Here is a 16,987-nt window from a genome sequence, read left to right on the forward strand (position 1 = left end):
CTACCCACTGATGATCCAGAGTGCAGGGACTTGGGGTCATAATTTCAAAGGAGACATTTCAGATCTTTGTGCATCTGTGTTTATTGCTCAATGTTGTCCCACAGATCTTCTGTCCTATACTCTGTGTCACTGCACTCCTTTGTCATCTCAGGCATGGCTCTAGGACCCCATGTATGTGCTATGTAGCAACATTGTGGTGATGTGATTTAGAGGGCCACTGAGAGAAGGGCCACTGGGAGAATCCCCACAGGCATTGGCTGCCGGAGTCACAGCGACCAGAGGTCAGATCATTCTTGAGATTTAAGATTGAGATTTCATTTTCTCTCTCTCCCTTTTGGAACGAGAATGTCCTATTGGAAGACATACTGTGTTTTATGTCATTGGCTCACAGTTGGAGAACAGTTTGTCTGCATATAAACTGTACATTGACTGCCTCTGATGAAGATGGTACTTAGATGACGCTCTGGACTTAACTTCAGAGTTGTTACTGCAGTGAGCTAAGACTAGTGAGATGGAATGAATATATATGTATGTGTGGACATGAATTTTGGGAACCAGAAACAGAACGTAGTGGTTTAAATACTTAGTTTCTCCAGAAGTCACATGTTAAATTCTAATCCCCAGTATGATGTTGTCTGAAAGTCCGGCCTCAAAGAAGCATTTAGGTTGTGAGAGAGTGTGCCTCATGGATGAGATTAGTGCCTTTATCCAAAGACTCCTTTCCCATCATGGAAGTATGGCAACATCTACGCACGGCCAGAAAGTAGGTCTTCACCAGACAACGAATCTCACTGCTTCATTGGCTTTCTGAGCCCCCAGACTGGTAATCAGTGAGTTTTGTTTGAAGGCCACACAGCCTGTGGATTTTGCTATGACAATGCAAGCATCTCTTGGCCTTCTGCGGGATATGGCAATCCTTCCTTCCTTCCTGTTTGTAAATGAGCTTGACCATTTTGAGGACTACTAGACATTTGCTGAATAGAGCCTCCATTCCAGTTTGATGTTTTCTCATGATCAGACTGAAGTTTTAAATTTGTGGAAATACCACAAGAGAAATTTACCCTTACATCAGATAGAGGGGAGATTACACCCACAAGTATAATGTGATGTCATTTTTGCTCACTAGGTAGGTGGGTTTCTCACTTTCTGGGCTATATTCCTTGAGGTCTAGCCACTATTCTAGCCTGTACTTGGGGTTAGGAGTTGGGCTTATCTTTCCCCTCTTTGGTGAGAGCTATGTTCATGGTCTATGGAATTCTTCTTAAGCAAAACTAGCCTTTCTTCCTAGATGCTTGTTTATTCAATCATTCATTTACTTTTCTTTTTTTCTTTTTCTTTTCTATTTTTCGGGGCTGGGGACCGAACCCAGGGCCTTGCACTTGCTAGGCAAGCGCTCTACCACTGAGCTAAATCCCCAGCCCCCAATCATTCATTTACTTAACATGAATTCTCAACAATCTTGATTAAACACACACAGACACACCCTTTAGAACTTCTGGTTCCATCATTATGGTTCCCTTATGGGAAGACTTTACTTCATGTTTATCTTTGTGTCCTCTGGGCATTTAATATAGTTTTATAGTAATTGTGAAATTAAATAAATGAGTCTATTAATTTCAACTAAGAAGTACTGTTTCCTTAGTTAAATTACATAAAGTATTATATATTAAAACGATTTGGGAATAAATAATAAACATGCTTGATTGCTTTTTACTATGAATCTTAGAAAACGAATGAGACTATGGAAAGAGGTTGTTAACATGTGAGATCACTATATGTACAATTGCCTAATTACTTGAATATTTCTTGCCAAAGATATGAGCTGTTTTGTCTTTTTTGTTGTTAGTTCACAAGAACAGAATAAGGCTCCCTTTACTACATCCTCTGGAATGTTATCATCTGATGCAGTCACTCAGGTAACAACAGAAAGTCCAGAAAAGATGACATTTTCATCTGAAATTTTTATTAATGCTGATGATCGTGGACAGGACATTCCATACCCCACGACCCAAAATCCATCCAGGTTTGCCTCCTCTTCCTCAGGGCAGCAAATCACAGCTTCTCAGGGCAAAGACGGTAAGAAGCTACAACTGATGTAATTATTTTTAAAATAATAAAATAATGTCTTTCTCATCATGAAACCTACTTTTAATATCAGTGTTATGCTACAATATTACCGTATCCAGTTTCTGCTTTTATACCTGTGAAAAGAATGGGATTTTCATCTTTATTATATTTTTTAAAAATTTTTAAAAGATTTGTTTATTATATATAAGTATACTGTAACTGTCTTCACACACACCAGAAGAGGGTATCAGATCTCATTACAGATGGTATGAGCCACCATGTGGTTGTTGGAAATTGAACTCAGGACCTCTGGAAGAGCAGTCAGTGCTCTTAACTACTGAGCCATCTCTCCAGCCCTCATATTTATTTATTTATTAATTATTTTTTTAAAGATATATTTATTTATTTTATGTATGTAAGTACCCTGTAGCTTCAGACACACAAGAAGAGGGCATCAGATCCCATTACAGATGGTTGTGAGCCACCATGTGGTTGCTGGGAATTGAACTCAGGACCTCTGGAAGAGCAGTCAGTGCTCTTAACCACTGAGCCATCTCTCCAGCCCTCATATTTATTTTAAATAGAGTTAATAAGAGTATATGGAATTCATGCTGCTATGACTGCCTGGCTGACTTTAGTCCAGTGATTTTTGTAAAATTATAGTTAGTACGTAAGAACTGTTTTTGAGACAGGCAGATGAACTTATTGGCATTTGGTTTATAGTAATACGGCTTTAATTGTGCATAGCAATAGTGTATTTCTTGCTTATGAAACAACCACCTGCTACTCAGGTTGACCACTAATCCTGCTGTTTGAACACATGTGAACCCCCACACATCTGAACAAGAACATACATGTGTACACATAACCACATACATGAAAAGAAAAACAATCTCCAATGGATGCTGGTGATGTAGCCGAACTATAGTGTGTGTGCATACCTAGTGTGTACCAGGTCCTATCCAGACCAGTTTGTATCATTACCACATATATATCCACCCATGCACACCCTCACACACAGGTGTGCATGCATTTTCAGCAGTTTAAAGTAACAAACATTTGTTTTCACATCTCAGGCTTTAGAGCCTGTTGGAGTTTGGCCCCAGGTAGCAAAAGTAGTTTAGGTGTGCCTCCAAGTGCCTGTTTCTGAGAGTCAGGCTATGGAAAATTTGTGTTTTCCCAGAACATGTAGCTGTCATTCATGGTGGTGGCAGAAGCACAAGAAGGGAGACCTAACTGAAAAAAAGAATTTATTCCTACATTTATATCTGAGTGCTCTGTGTATGAATAGTTTCATTATTATAAAACAGAAAAACTGAATTGAAACTTTTACTTTATGATAACGAGTGTATAAACAGAAGAAAAACATGGATAGAGTCTACATCAAACTGATGGTCTTTTTTTTTTTTTAAAGAATTATTTTTTTATTTATATGAGTATACTGTTGCTGTCTACAGACACATTAGAAGAGGGAATTGGATCCCCTTACAGACGACTGTGAGCCACCTTGTGGTTGCTGGGAATTGAACTCAGGACCTCAGGAAGAGCAGAGCCACTGACCGTCTCCTTCCCCAAGTCTGATGATCTTTGAATAGTCAGATCTTATATTTTTTGCTTTGTAATTACTTTGATGTCTTTTTCGTTGAGTTCTTTTTTTTTTCCAGAGCTGAGGACTGAACCCAGGGCCTTGAGCTTGCAAGGCAAGTGCTCTACCACTGAGCTAAATCCCCAACCCCTGATGTCTTTTTAAATTTCATATATACCTTGGAACTTATTAAAATACTAGATAACTTGTTTGTATATTTTAATTAACTGCCATGTATTTCCTATCTCTAGAATTCTGTCTACTGTTGAAAGCAAAGATGAATTTATGTTTAGTTCATTCAATTTTTTTTAAAAAGATTTATTTACTCTGTATGAGTACACTGTAGCTGTCTTCAGACACACCAGAAGAGGGCATCGGATCTCATTACAGATGGTTGTGAGCCACCATGTGGTTACTGGGTTTGAACTCAGGACCTCAGGAAGAGCAGTCAGTGCTCTTAACCACTGAGCCATCTCTCCAGCCCCTCATTCATGTATTTTAAGAAATGTGAGCACTGCCTGGCAGGTGAAAAGTACTTGGTGTGTATTTGGAGAGTCAGTGCTTTCTTACTAACAATTCTGATATTTACCTTCTCAGCCCAGCCTGTGTTGTTGCCATATAAGCCATCTGGTAGTTCGAAGATGTACTATGTTCCACTGTTAAAACCAGTTCCGTCATATCTGGATTCCAAATCAGATACTACTGTTGAGAGCTCACATTCAGGTATTATGCAAAAATTATTCAAGATTTTATTTTTGGAAACACTGTGTACTGGCTGGTTGATTATGAAATCTTTTAGTCAAATATGGAGGTTTTCATGCCTTAACCAACCTCTGATTCATAATAAGTGAGTTATTTGAGACTTTGTGTAAGAAAAAAAAAAGGCTAAAATTGAGTTGACAGCTGCCTGTGTAGGAGTTAAAGCCCCTTTAGAATAAGCACAGAGTCAAAGACGTGAAGACTTACTGGTTTCAGTTGTTTGAGGCAGTCTTCTTACAGGGATTCGCTCACGTCCACACTAATCCAGTAGGAACTTTCATGGCCATATGCAGTCAAGTGTGGTCTTCACATCTGGTTCAGAACTTACTAAACAACATAAAACAATAAGTCCTGAGGTGGGAGTAGAATCTGGCTTTCACCTTTGCTATATTAAATTATTTAAGTGTCCAGTTTGCAACAAAAAATTATAAAGGAAAAACACAAAACACAAAATACACAGGAGAGAAGTACCTGAGGAATCCCAGACATTGGACTTACTACACAAATTCTTAACTATTTAAAATATGTTTAGTAATCTAAATAAAACAACTTGTGAAGAACTAAGGAAAAATATAAAAACATTCTTACCAGCTAGAGAACATTCTAAAGAGATTGAATTTATTAGAAGGGGGGCATATTTATAATTTTCGACTTGAAAAGCACAAATTTATTTTGTAGAGGAACTCAACAGATGAAGTTCAGGTAGAGGAGACAGTTTGTACATGAATAACATATATGCAACAGTACAGAGAAATGACAGTTTAAAATACACTAACCTAATGGGAGAGGTGAGCAATAAATAGTTTAAGCCGCTCACAAGCAGCTATGTAATCTGTGCGCTGATGTGAAAGGAATGTGTGAAACAGAGATAGCTGTGCAGACAGTGAGGTGATGGGGGACATGGTAAGGGATTCCTTGTGGAGTGATGAGAATTATAGAATGGTATACTAGTGTTGGTTGTGAGTGTATTAAATACTTCTGAGTCAAACACGTTTATGTTATGTGAATAATATCTCAATTAAATTGTTTTTGTTTTTGAGACAGGGTTCCTTTGTAGCCCTAGCTGGCCTCGAACTCAGAGATCTGCCTTCCTCTGCCTCCAGAGTACTGGGATTACAGGCATGCACCACCATGCCTGGCAGTTTTTATTTATTTTTTTTAATGTGTATGAGTGCTGGGTGGTGGTAGTACATGGGAGAAAGAGGCAGACAGACCAAAACAAAACACCAAAACCAAAAATATGTATGAGTATTTTGCCTGCATGTATATATGTACATATATACTACATGTGTGTTTGGTGCCTAAGGGGGCCAGCAGAGGGGGTTTAATCCCCTGGAACTGGTGGTTGTGAACCACCATGTGGGTGCTGGCAGTGAATCCCAGGCCCTCAGCAAGAACAACAAATGCTCTAAACCACTGAGCCATCTTTCCAGCCCAATAGTTCAATGTGTTAAGAGGAGAGTTCAGGAATAAATAAAACGTAAAATTTGACTTCACATTTTAAAATACTTTTTATATAAACAAAGGGTTAAAATTAACATGAAAGAAATTGAATTGGCGATGTGGGCAACTTGAAACTGCCTAAAAAGTACTGAAGAAACGGAAAAACAAAAATGGAACATAAGGAAATAAGATGTGTTAGAAACAGTTAGCTCCCAACCAGGAACTGCTTTGTAGACAGCACAATGTAAGCAGAAGTAATATTCAGGGTCTAATTAGGGAAGTGTTCTTCTCTCAAAACACAGAACATGACATGTAGATTGAGCCATCTTTATAATCCTAACAAATCAATAACAAGAGGCTGGAGTGCATGGTCTACAGCTTAGTTTACAAAGCTTGTAAATCTTGTCTTGTAAGATTAAGACATTTAAAACTTTTTATTTTATGTGTATGAGTGTTTATTGAATGCTTGGGCACCATGTGTATGCAGGGTTCTTCAAGGCCGTAAGAGAGCACTAGACCCCCTGGGACGCAACCTCAGACAATTATGAGCTGCCATACAGGCGCAGGAAATTGAACCCAGGTCTTAGAAGATTGGCCTCTGCCCTTTAACTGTTGAACCATCTCTCCAGCTCCTAAGCTTAAATTGTTTAGTTACTGGGACAAGATTATCTTTTTTTTCCTTAAAATACTAAATTCACAAATGAGCTGAAAATGATATATATTTAGTGGAGAAAGAATATAAATGATGTATTTGTTACTTTAGTGCATATTCATAAAACAATATGGCCATTAAAAAAGACCTTTTTACTAATGTGTATAATGATCTAGTCCTGAAAAGTTTACTTAACAACTTACCCAAAGGAAGAATCAGATCAAAGAATTGCACATTCAAGACAGATGAGGAGGATGTTGATCAGTGTGTGTTTGTCTGTGTAGCCAGTACGAAATTGTTGGAATGGAGGGGAAACAAACAAAATTGAAGATATTTTGGGATGATTAGCTTAAGAAAAGCTAATTTAATTTTATTTTTGTCTTTAACAGGAAAAAACTACTAAAGGGATTTTATTTTATTCAAGACTTGGTGATTGAGTTCTGGCGTGGCTTAGTAATAGATGTATATCCTGCAGGCATGAGGCCTTAGGTTTGACTCCTACCTAACCTCCACTCCCTTAGAGACACAAACAAAAACTGAGGCTTGATAATTAAAATCATTTCATAAACTAACATGATATGCAAAATTTAGGTAACAAAGAAGAAATAGAAAATTAATTCAAAATGTTTGTATACCAAAGGATATCCCATCCTGAAAAAGATAATTCACAGAGTTAGAGGGTATTTTGTTTTAGGGAGTCTTAATATATCACTGTGGCTGACCTGGAGCTCACTTCAGCCTCACAGAGATCCCTCTGCCTCTTCCCCTGTAGTTCTGGGATTCAAGGCCTGTTTCACCAATGTGTAACAGAGAAGAGAAGATATTTCCAAACCATATATATGTCTGATAAGGAGTTAATATCCAGAAAAATGTGAAGAACTCACAACTTAAACAACAAAAAACCAAATAACTGATGTATACATGCTCACTCACAGAACCTAAATCCACATTAGTTTACAAATACATGAAAAGGTACTTTTTATCTGTCATCACAGGCAAGGATGACCCAGAGCCATTACAGGCCACACAGCACACATATTAGAATCACTCCTAATTCCTTTAAAAATAAAACAAGTGTTGATGGAGACTGTGAAGAAACCTGAGAAGATTGTACTGATGGGAATGTAAGTGGTTGGTCATTGTAGAAAACAGCCTGGCAATTTTTTCAGAACTGTAAGCACAGACTTTACCATATGTCTGAGCAATTCTGCTTCAAAGAAAGAAAAACAGGATCTCAGTCACCAGTGTACCCATGTTTATAGATGAAAAGGTGGATTCTATATATCTGACAGCATGAGTAGGTGAACACAGAGTGTACTTAGAGTGTTACTTGGGCTTTGTCAAGCAACCGCATTCGGATACATGCTGCATTATTTGTTCTTTGACTTAGTGAATCTTAAAGTTGTTAACGTGCTCCAGTCAAGTGCCGTGCTAGGTAGCACAGTCCTTAGCAAGCATGCACAAGAGAGCCTTTGCTTCAGTTCCTGAACCACTGAGCTATATCCCTAGACCTTCCGCTGCTTTTGGTTTTCTTTTTAACTTTTTCTTTTCAGACAGAATCTCACCGAGTTGCCTAAGATGGCTTTGAACTTGTTCTATAGCCAGACAGTCTTTGAACCTGTGACACTCTTGCCTTAATGTTCCAAGTAGCCTTTATGTCTGAGCCACAAAATAACTTCTGGGTTGTTTTAAAGTGTTTATAGTTTATACAAATGCAGTTCAAAGACTGAATTGAATTGCTTAGAAAAATGCTTCTGCTGAGCATGGCAGGACAGTTGGTTTTCATAAGCTGGAACAAAGAGCCAGGCGTCAGAACCTGGGAAGCAGATTGGTCAGCGTGGTACTTTGCTTATAAGGGTTAAAGAGGAGACTTATTTTATTCCTCTAGTTAGGCTGATTGACTCTTCATCTGATTGGTGAAAATTGTTATTTTAAAAGCTGGTTTGCAAAGTTGGGGATTTAGCTCTAGGTAGAGCGCTTGCCTAGCAAATGCAAGGCCCTCGGTTCGGTTCCCAGCTCCGAAAAAAAGAAAAAGAAAAAAAAAAGCTGGTTTGTTTGGTATCCTATTTCCTGAAAGTTTCAGTTTGCTTGCATGACACTTAGCATGTGGGCAGGCACTCGCACGCGCGCGCACACACACACACACACACATATTCCAGCTCCACACAGGTACTGGACAATAAGCACATGCTCTCCGTTGTGCACACGTTTGTCTATACTCCTCTCCAGAGCCTCTCAGCTCTGCTGCCACTCATTCTCTTGCTCATCCACTCTAACTCTGTCATGCCCAAGTCACATAGTTACCACTCTTGTGGGAAAAGGGTAGCGGACTGATTGTGTTGCTACTCCTGACATGTGCTCTGCTATAAAAAAGGATTTGTGAGAATGACCAGCAATTAGAGTTGTGTTGAGTTAGAATATATAGTAACTTAAAATGTATAAAGAAGGAACAGGACACTAATTTCCATTAAAATGGTATAATAACTACCTTTATCCTTTTCTGCTAGAATTTGAAGCATTAAAAAAAAAAAAAGGAAACTCTTGGCCAGTAATAAGCTTGCTTGCAGGGTGTGTGTGTGTGTGTCTGTCTGTCCTATAATTCACTGTGTAGACCAGACTGGCTTCGAACTCGCGTTTGCTTCTCTGCCTTCCAAGTGCTGGAATTAAAGTCGTATGCCATTACGGCTGGTTTAAGCATTTTTTTATGACCCATTCCTTGGAAGTCATATGTATCTAGGAAGGGTAAAGGCCCAGTTCTGAAGGAGAACTGGGCACTTGGCAGAAGAAAGGGTAATAGGACTTGGCAGAGAGGCAAGGGCTAAAAAATGATAACCAAGTAAGCTGAGAAGATCCAGGTCATCCACAGACTTGCTCTACATGGGTGGGTGGGAAACTTGTCATATACATATTATTAATTACTATTACATATATATTAACTACACAATATTAGGAGTTAAGTAAATGTGCAAGGTGTGGGATCCTGGGGTAGAAAGACAAACTGTCTGGTAGAATTCTCTAGTTATTATAAGCTGTAGTTATTGTAAGTCTTTCTATGTCCAGAAATGGTTTTTGCCTATCAGATATGACTTGAATAACAGGTTAGTTTCTCTTGTCAGTATATATAAGAATGTTGAAAGACATTTAAAGTTTAAGTCTTTCAGATCTTTGTCGGGTAAATTATTCCTTTCAGTTTTTGTCTTTTTTTAATTTCTCTTTTCAATTTTATGGTTCTGGGGATTGAACTCAGAGCCTCATACAGACTAGGTATATATGTATGCTCTTATCTCTGAGTTACATGACGAGCTCTAAGTCAAAGCTTATGGATTACTCCATGATTAAAAATAATCTTGACTGACATTACATTCCACATACAGTAAAATTTATGGTATTGGATTAGGATGCCCTGTGTTGTGGTTATGTTTAAATAGTCCTGTTCAATATATCCTGTTGTCCAGCGTGACCACAGTGTGTGTTATCTTATACATGCCTTGTGTGCATTTGTATAGTACCGTCTGACATGTCTGCTTGCCTTCATGGTCATGCCAGAAGACATCCCGCAGTCATTTTCCTTTTTAGTAGCTTTCCTGGGTGGCAACTGTCCTCTGAACCATCATTGTTCCACTTTTTGTGTCATGTCTTATGTCATTTGCTTCCTTGCCTGGTAATTTCTGCTGTCTCTGATTTTCAGTTTGATTTACACCTTCTAATTGGCCTACAACATTTTTGTCATAGTGCTCTTTTCCTGAAAATGGTTTAAGAAAAGAAAATGTCTTTCTTGACTTCAAGACTGTTTTAGTGTTAACTGTAATTCTTTCTCAATTTTATGTAGGCTCCAATGATGCTATTGCCCCAGACTTTCCACCTCAAGTGCTAGGCACAAGAGATGATGACCTCTCCACCACTGTAAACATTAAGCACAAAGAAGGGATCTATAGCAAGAGGGCTGCATCAAAGGGGAAACAACCCTCTCAGAAAGGTAATGCAGGTAATGAGTGACCTTGTGTGTTTCCAAGTTTGTTTCTTGAACCTTTGTATCTGAAGTGAGAATATTGTTGTATTTATCTATTTTCTTGTTTGTCATGGAAACCTTCTCCTTTACTATTACATTGACACTGGGAAGTAAAATGTTAGAATATTTAAAGTGCTTCAGAGAGGTTGGAAAACTGTAAACTTCATTTTCAACATCAATAAAATGTAGTTTACCTGTTGAAAGGAAATACTAAGTCAAGCTTATTTGAACACTAACTAGCAAAACATCTTGATTAAAATTCTTATGGATTTATCTCTGTTAGATGTTACAAAGTGGAATTTTAGGCAGAATTTGACAAGGAGTTAAGAGTTCACATGATCTTTGAAATTTAAATTTATTTTATATTTTGGTACCAACTTGTGAAAATTAAATTTTGGGCTTGTTGGAAAAAAAATCTGAATGTCTGGTAACTTTTAGCATACATTCCTCTATGACAGTAGTCACCTTCAGCGGAACCCTGGCTGTTTCCTACATACAGGACATCCATTCTCCTGTTTGCTTCAGTCCCCATCCATCTCGGATGCTTCATTCAGACACCCGGTCTGCCTGCTCAAAGTGCCGAGTTTTCAATTTTTTTCTTTAGGTTGAGGACAGTCATTTTCTTTTCTTTCTTTCCTTCTTTCTTTCTTTCTTTCTTTCTTTCTTTCTTTCTTTTTTTTTTTTTTACTTTTTCCCCCATCTTTATTAACTTGGGTATTTCTTATTTACATTTCGATTGTTATTCCCTTTCCTGGTTTCCGGGCCAACATCCCCCTAACCCCTCCCCCTCCCCTTCTATCCCCTCCCCATCCTCCCCCCATTACCGCCCTCCCCCCAACAATCACGTTCACTGGGGGTTCAGTCTTGGCAGGACCAAGGGCTTCCCCTTCCACAGGTGCCCTTACTAGGCTATTCATTGCTACGAGGACAGTCATTTTCTAAAAGTGCAACATATTTAAAATTGCAGGAAAACCACTAGTTCTAGCAATATGCTGTTCCCAAAAACCCCAGACCAAAATATAGAAGCATAGGTTAATAGTAAGTAGATGGACAGACAGCTAGATCTTCTATAAGAAAATGGAGGAGTGTGCCTTTTTAATCTTAGAAAAGGAAAAATTTCATTAAACTGGATTTTTCTTTACAAAACAAAACAAAAAGTAAAACCAGCAACCATATAGAGAACTATTGTTACATAAGGTATGTTAAAGTAAAGAATTCTATAAAATTTGAACAGTAAATAAGCAAATCACAGAGTGGAAGTGAAAATTATGCATTCTATACAAGGTATCCTGATGTAAAGAACAGATTGTGTGGAGAAGACACTCAAGGCAATAGAAATTTGGCAAAAGAACTGGATAATTCTATAAAAGAGATTATGTAATACTAAATAATTGTATATAAATTTTCACTTTGTTGATAATCTGGAAATACAGATTAAGATAGCCGTAGCTTTCTATGCTCAGAATGTCTGAAATGAAAAGTGCTATGCTGTTACAAGGGCAGACTAAGTACTCATCCACTGCTAGTGAGAGTGTAAATTAGTATCCTGACTGTGTGTTGCTGAGTTTTGAATTTAGGGCCTCAATTAGGCGTAAATATGCACTCTACCACTGAGATATACCTTTAGCCCCACACATATTCTTCAAGCCCTATTTGTAATAGTTCCAAACTAGAAACCACCCATGTGGCCAATATTTGTTTAGTAGAATAAATAACTTGTAGTGGTGTCAAATACTTAATGGCACAGAGAAGAAAGTAAATATATGTAACAAATGTAACAAACTTTTCAAACAGTGTATACAAAGTTCAGACATCTCTGATGAATTTGTTCTATTTAAAATTGGGTATTATATACTCTGGTTTCCTCTTCAGATTGTACAAATCTTTTTTTCTTTAAGATTTATTTATTTATTATGTATTTCCCCTGCATGTATGCCTGCATGACAGAAGAGGGCACAAGATCTCGTAATCGATGGTTATGAGTCACCATATGGTTGCCACAAATTGAACTCTGGCCCTCTAGAAGAGCAGCCAGTGCTCTTAACCTCAGAGTCATTTCTCCAGCCCCCAGACTGTATGAATCTTAAATTAAGTGTGAAAAAAATTGGGAAGGAAGGATGGGGACTGTGTCGGCCTCTATTTATATTTTATTTCTTGACCTGGGGAAGGCTGTACACACATTGTCTGATAATTGGTGATAATTCCTGCATTTCTATGCAATGTTTTCTAGGATAGTAAAATTTTTTTAAAAAGATATGCAACTAATAGGGTTATTACAAATGAGCCTAAAGTACATGTAAGACTACCATAAAGAAAATTCTAAAATTATATTTAAATATATTACGGAAGCCCTACATAATTAAGAGAATTATAGAATAGTAATAATTGTCATTTGTCATTAAATTAATGTCTGGATTCATAAGAGAACCTGCTGTATGGGTCATCAGAACTCTATATGTAGTTTGTTAAATATTATCTGTAAGGGATTAAACACATTTAGGAGGCAGCCATGTCGGTAAGACTTTAGGATGTAGTGTCTGATATGTCTAGGAGGTTGACCCTCTCAGCAAACATCTTGGTCCTTTGACTCTTACAATCCTTCCACCTTGTCTTCTGCAATGATCCCTGAGGCTTGGGTGCAGGAGTTGAGTTATCGATAGATCAATGGGGACTGAGCCACACAACTCTGTACGTTGATCAATTGTGGTTTCTATAATGTCCTCTGTGGTAAAGAGACATTTTCTTAATGCGGAATGAAAACTACTTACCTATGGGTGTACTAAAGACAATAAAAGTAGACATATTAGCATGGAAGGAAAGCTTATAAGGCTTCAACCTTAGAACCACAACCAGCTGAGGAATGCTGAGGGCTGGAGAAATAGTCTTCTGCAGAGAAGAGCACACCAGCTAGTTAGCCAGTACCAACTGGTACGCCCTGGAAACATATACATACAAGTAACATAAGAATGAGCAGGCTAGGGGTTGGGGATTTAGCTCAGTGGTAGAGCGCTTGCGTAGGAAGCGCAGGCCCTGGGTTCGGTCCCCAGCTCCGAAAAAAAGAACCAAAAAAAAAAAAAAAAAAAAGAATGAGCAGGCTATATTTATATATTCAGGAATAGACACACACCTTTACACCCACCCACCTACCCACCCAGGAGAGTTTGGTGAGAGGGAAAGGAAAGGGAAAAATGTTATTATATTATAATCTCAAAAAATAAATTTTTTTTCCAAAATTGAAAGAGTATAGCAGAGTGTGGCCCAGAAACAAGTTTATGAGTGTGGAAACTTAAGAGAGATAGTGTGCCAATCCTTGAATCTTGAGGATGAGCATCAGTAGTTCTTAGAAAATTGATAACAGAGAAAGAAATAAGATAAATAAGAAATCAGATACATCCTATCTGAACACTGAACAAGAATGTATGATAGTTGTATGTGATAAGAAGAGAAACATCTTAGAGTTTACGTGCCCTTATGACTGTGGGGCCATTCACAGCTTCATCCTTTCACTGAGACTGGCAATGCGGCTAAAGCATAACTGCCTCCAGCCCCCCACCTCAGCAGGCACGTGCCACCACTCCCAACGTCGGCGGGCTGGAGAGCAAGCCCAGTCACTCAGACATGCTGCCAGGCAAGCACTCCAGAGACTGAGCCACTTCTCCAGTCCTCAGTCCAGAGTTTCTTAAGCAAGTCCATGAAATAGAGATCTGTGGGGACAAAGATGAAGTTACTAACATGAAAAACCTGGTGCATAGAAGATATAAACTATTAAAAGACAAGACATAGATTTAGAAAAAGATGTTTTCAGCTTGTAAAATCAATGGGAAATGTTACAGGAATGTTCACTCTATTGCTTTTTAGTATAAAAAATATACAGAAATAGCCATATGTCGATCAGTTGATGAACTGATAAAGAATAGTGTATATATTAAACTCACATTAATATGGCTAAATCTCAGTCAAATTTAACAGAAGGCATGCTCTTAAGGCATATAGTGATGCATATTTTATATAATAGATATTTAAGATACGATGAATTATTAGTATAAATTATCATTAGTAGTACTTTTAAATATTAATGCAATTTGCTAAAGAGATTAAGAGAAACTAAAGTCCAGTACAAAGGCTGCTACTAAGGGAGTCATGTATATATTATTTTATTTTTAAGCCAAGTTGTCAGTACCTTGTTAGGCTCCTAATATGTCTAAAATATGAAAAATGTTAGACAGCTAGGAGAAAAAAATTAGGACTGAAGTAATAGCAATAAGGATGAGTAAATAAAGCCAAGGTTGATTCTTTGTTGTTTCATTGTTAACTTTCTGATTTCTTTGAGAAACACAGGCACTTAAGAGATAAGAGAGAACATATGACCAGGTTTAAAAGTTATAACTGCATGAGATTATGCCATGTATAAAATTTAGTTATTATTTTTATTGACTATATGATATATTAATTAGCCTTGAAGTTAACTGAAGCTTTGAAAAGGCCAAAGAGCTTCAAGGAGTTGTTTAAATCTATATTTTTACTTTGAAAAACATAATTTGATTCATATTTTTGTGGTTGCATCAGACTTATTGGTAAATTTTAAAGTGTTTATTTTAAAAAGTGTTTGTTTAAACTGCTGTTGCCCAGAAAGATGTGGCAAGCTTTCTGGTTCATATTAAGAGTTTTCCAAAAGAGCCTAAGATGTCTTTTTTCTCCTCATTTATAATGGTCGGAGGGGTAGGTGGATAGGATGGCTGCTTACCTTTTGTTTATTTTCATCTTCTCTCTGGGATTGATGGTTCTCTTATCCAGAGGCCCCAGTTCAAATGCCTGTAACTTGGGATAAGAATGTCTATAAGGAAAACCAAGACGAGATCATCAGTAGAAGAGTTGTGATCGAGACGGCAGGACCTGAAGAAATGCCATCCCAGGAGAAGGACCTTGCAGGTAGTTAGTTGAACCAGTAGTTTAGGCTCTGATAGCCTCTGTTCTCCTTAAAAGCTTGGAGGTCACAAGGAGCAGTGTGCACTCCTATGTCTCTCTCTGTCCCTATTGCCCATCCTGCTATGAGGGTTGCTAGTGACTGTTTTTGTAGACTTTGGCATGGATAATGTTAACATTTTAGAAACTCTTCAAGATATTTCTGGAGAACTTTTAATTTAATATGCAAAGTAATTTTATTGTCAGAAATTGGCTTAACTGGCCTTTTCCCTTTTCAGTAATTTCAGCATCACAAGATACTCTCCTGTTGTGCTAAATCTCCAACCCCACTAAGCCCATGCAAGAAAACACAACCCAGTTGTATATTTATAAACTGCACGGCCTGTATTGGGCAGATCTGCCTCTAGCCCACTTTCTTACCCAGCTATTAAGTCCCTGGTACTTGCAGTTTCTCCAGGCCGTGCGCTTCTGCTCCACCTTCCTTCCAACACTTTCTCTCTGCCCTCCTCTGTCTCCTGCAACTCCTCTTCCTCCCCTCCTCTTCCTGTCTTGCCCGGAAGACCCGCCTCCTCCTTTCCTCCCAGTGATTGGCTGTTTGTCATATTTTTTAGCCAATCAGATAATTAAGGAACATTCCTTATACTCTCCAACCGAAATGTATGTAAGTCTTGGAAAGTTGGTGGGTTTTGAATTTGTTTTTCATTTTTTGTTTTGGTTACCATAATCCTGAGAATTGTCTAGAACTGTTTTTCTTGTATATATTTTTGTCTTTTCCTTATTATAGAAATTAGTTCTCCATCTGATAGACTATTAAATTTTCCCCTAAATTTAGGTGTTTCAGCTCATGTAGTTTATGTCAGTCGTTTCTATATGGCTCATTTTGAATGCAGACAAACTTTCCCTCATTTCTTCATTTTTTTCTTACAAGTCATTATTATAAGTCATTATTTTGAAGTTCTTACCATGCTTAGACTTTTCTGTAAGACCCTGTTTTATCAGAACTTTAACCCTTAAATTTTAAAGAATATTTTAAAAATAAGTAGTATATTAAACTGTGCTATACATTTTAACTAGTTAAAGTAGTCTCTGACATAGATTACATAATTTTTTCATTTATTTATTTATTTAGTCACTTTACATCCCAGTATCAGCTCCACCAACCAACGAGCGAGCAGAGGCTGTACCTAGGACCATTGCACATATGCAGCAGATGTGCAGCTTGGTCTTATGCGGGTGGCTTCCCCACCAACTAAAGCGGCAGCTGCTCCCGGTCTGCTGCCTGCCTGTGGTAGACGATTCCTGATTTTCTGAGAAACTGCCAAATTGATTTACAGAGTGGTTGTACACGTTTGCACTCCCTTCAGCACTGTAGGAGTGTCCCCCATGCTCCACATCCTTGTGCTGTCACTTGAGTTTCTGATCTTAGCCATTCTTATGGGTGTGAGGTAGAATTTCAGAGTTGATTTGATCTGCATTTCTCTAATGACTAAGGACTTTGAACATTTTTTAAAGTGTTTCTTGGCCTGAGATGTTTGTCTGTTGAGAATTC

The 16,987-nt window shown here is 37.9% G+C and overlaps 1 protein-coding gene and 1 long non-coding RNA gene across 27 annotated transcripts in view; one reads left to right on the plus strand and one right to left on the minus strand.

Annotated features, from left to right (window-relative positions):
- Alms1 (ALMS1, centrosome and basal body associated protein) overlaps positions 1-16,987 on the plus strand; it is a 100,359-nt gene that overhangs the window by 49,624 nt on the left and 33,748 nt on the right. For 14 of the 25 annotated variants that reach the window (XR_015685438.1, XR_015685441.1, XR_015685442.1 and 11 more), the window contains 4 exons: positions 1,847-2,076; positions 4,250-4,375; positions 10,336-10,482; positions 15,310-15,444. Coding sequence is in view for 12 of the 25 variants with exons in the window: in XM_087656698.1 (XP_087512824.1) it covers positions 1,847-2,076; positions 4,250-4,375; positions 10,336-10,482; positions 15,310-15,444 (638 nt within the window). In the remaining 13 variants the exon portion in view is untranslated. 25 annotated transcript variants of the gene reach the window in all.
- LOC120102325 (uncharacterized) lies at positions 1,960-15,972 on the minus strand. Of its 2 annotated transcripts, XR_015686055.1 has the most exons (4): positions 15,260-15,972; positions 14,069-14,219; positions 4,619-4,738; positions 1,960-2,201 (listed from the first exon to the last, which is right to left on the minus strand). It is a non-coding gene; the product is annotated as an uncharacterized LOC120102325 (long non-coding RNA). The 2 variants fall into 2 exon arrangements; XR_015686056.1 differs by lacking the exons at positions 1,960-2,201; positions 4,619-4,738 and having other exon boundaries at positions 13,744-14,219; positions 15,260-15,349.

This window comes from Rattus norvegicus, chromosome 4, assembly GCF_021556685.1.
Source record: "Rattus norvegicus strain SHRSP/BbbUtx chromosome 4, alternate assembly SHRSP_T2T, whole genome shotgun sequence".
In the NCBI taxonomy this organism is placed as follows: domain Eukaryota; kingdom Metazoa; phylum Chordata; class Mammalia; order Rodentia; family Muridae; genus Rattus; species Rattus norvegicus.